The sequence below is a fragment of the Penaeus monodon genome, chromosome 21 (genome assembly GCF_015228065.2).
Source record: "Penaeus monodon isolate SGIC_2016 chromosome 21, NSTDA_Pmon_1, whole genome shotgun sequence".
In the NCBI taxonomy this organism is placed as follows: Eukaryota; Metazoa; Arthropoda; class Malacostraca; order Decapoda; family Penaeidae; genus Penaeus; species Penaeus monodon.
In genome coordinates this window covers 45,711,958-45,713,312 of record NC_051406.1, presented here as the reverse complement: position 1 = coordinate 45,713,312, position 1,355 = coordinate 45,711,958, and the positions used below count along the sequence as shown (strand labels likewise).

General features: G+C 39.2%; 1 protein-coding gene across 1 annotated transcript in view; it reads right to left on the bottom strand.

Annotated features, from left to right (window-relative positions):
* Positions 1–325: 325 nt before the first annotated feature.
* LOC119586536 (angiotensin-converting enzyme-like) overlaps positions 326–1,355 on the bottom strand; it is a 29,294-nt gene continuing 28,264 nt past the window's right edge. Inside the window, exon 17 of the mRNA XM_037935292.1 lies at positions 326–1,015. Coding sequence (XP_037791220.1) covers positions 936–1,015 — 80 coding nt within the window. The 3' untranslated portion in view covers positions 326–935. The remainder of the gene's footprint in view (positions 1,016–1,355) is intronic.

Here is a 1,355-nt window from a genome sequence, read left to right as displayed (position 1 = left end):
TTTTTTCCTTTCATGCTTGTTTAACACTTATTGTTGTTGTTATATTTTTGTATTTATGAACCTCATTAAAATATTAAACAAACATAGGATACCTTTATTCTCCAATAAAAATATTACTGCTTTATTCACTGCATCTTGCCTTCGACTTCCCGCGAAGCAGGATGTTGCAACTGCAGCCAGTTTGCTCACTCTCTGGGATTAAGATTTTTTTTATCTAGCAAATACTACTTCAAAGTTGCGTTACAAGCCTCCGTCTTTCTTAAAAGTTTTCCTTTAAGCGGCTTTGATATTGCAACAAAATGCTTGGGGAACTATAAAGAGGATAGCAGTCGATCTGAGTTTTATCTCTTTAATACACATGGCACTTACTAAGTCACAGAAACTTGACCAGCGATAGAAACATATTATCCCATAGCAGTTTAACCAGATATTAAGATAACAAAAAACACAATATCATTACTCAAATCACACACGAAGATGATATAAATATGTAATATATAAAACAACCAATATAAAAAAAGGAATTTTCTCTCTTTCCCGCGTATGTACACGTAGAGCATTTTCCTTCCCAGTGTTCCAGCGACAAAGCGGAGGGCCTGGAGAGGCATCGCCCGGAGCCACGCCAGAAAAGGCTGAACTACTCACATCTACCTCACGACCCCAGCGTCAAAGAAACCTATTAGATTTGAACTGAGTTTCAGTGAAGTATTTAAATCACATACTGACGAGGGGTACAATAGTCTTCAGTCTGGATTGTAATACAAAGGTACAAATATCAAAATTCGTTTGGACGTTTCAAAAGAAGTTATAAAATTGGAGTGCAGATGCGCTTCCGGTCCCAACCCGTGAGACCAGACCACTTCCTGATGAATGTCTCGTAAGTACAGGCCAGAGCCGGGAGTCGCCACGCGCCCTCGACGCCGGGGCCGCCTCACCTACGGCCGCCACAGAAGGGGCAGGAGCAGCATGGCCCAAAGGCTGAGGGGCGTTGCCGCGCGGGGCGCTCCGGACGCACCTGCAATTCAAGACCATCGTTACTACTAATATTCTAACATTGCTATTTATATATAATGACGAAAGCATCATTGTCGTCATTGATGTTACTTATCATAATATTTACTATTACTGTCACAATCATTATAATTGCAGTTTATCGCTTTCATCGCCTGTATTATAATAATTACAGATATTGTCATTCTCTACATAATCATGAATGCTTTTGCTATTATCATTACTAATATCATTATAATAGCGGCAATCAATGTTAGCCTTATCGTTTCTTTAATTTACTGTTTCTAGCGTTGCTGATAACATTGTTATCATAATTTTCACTTCATCATGAAGGTTATCCTCAA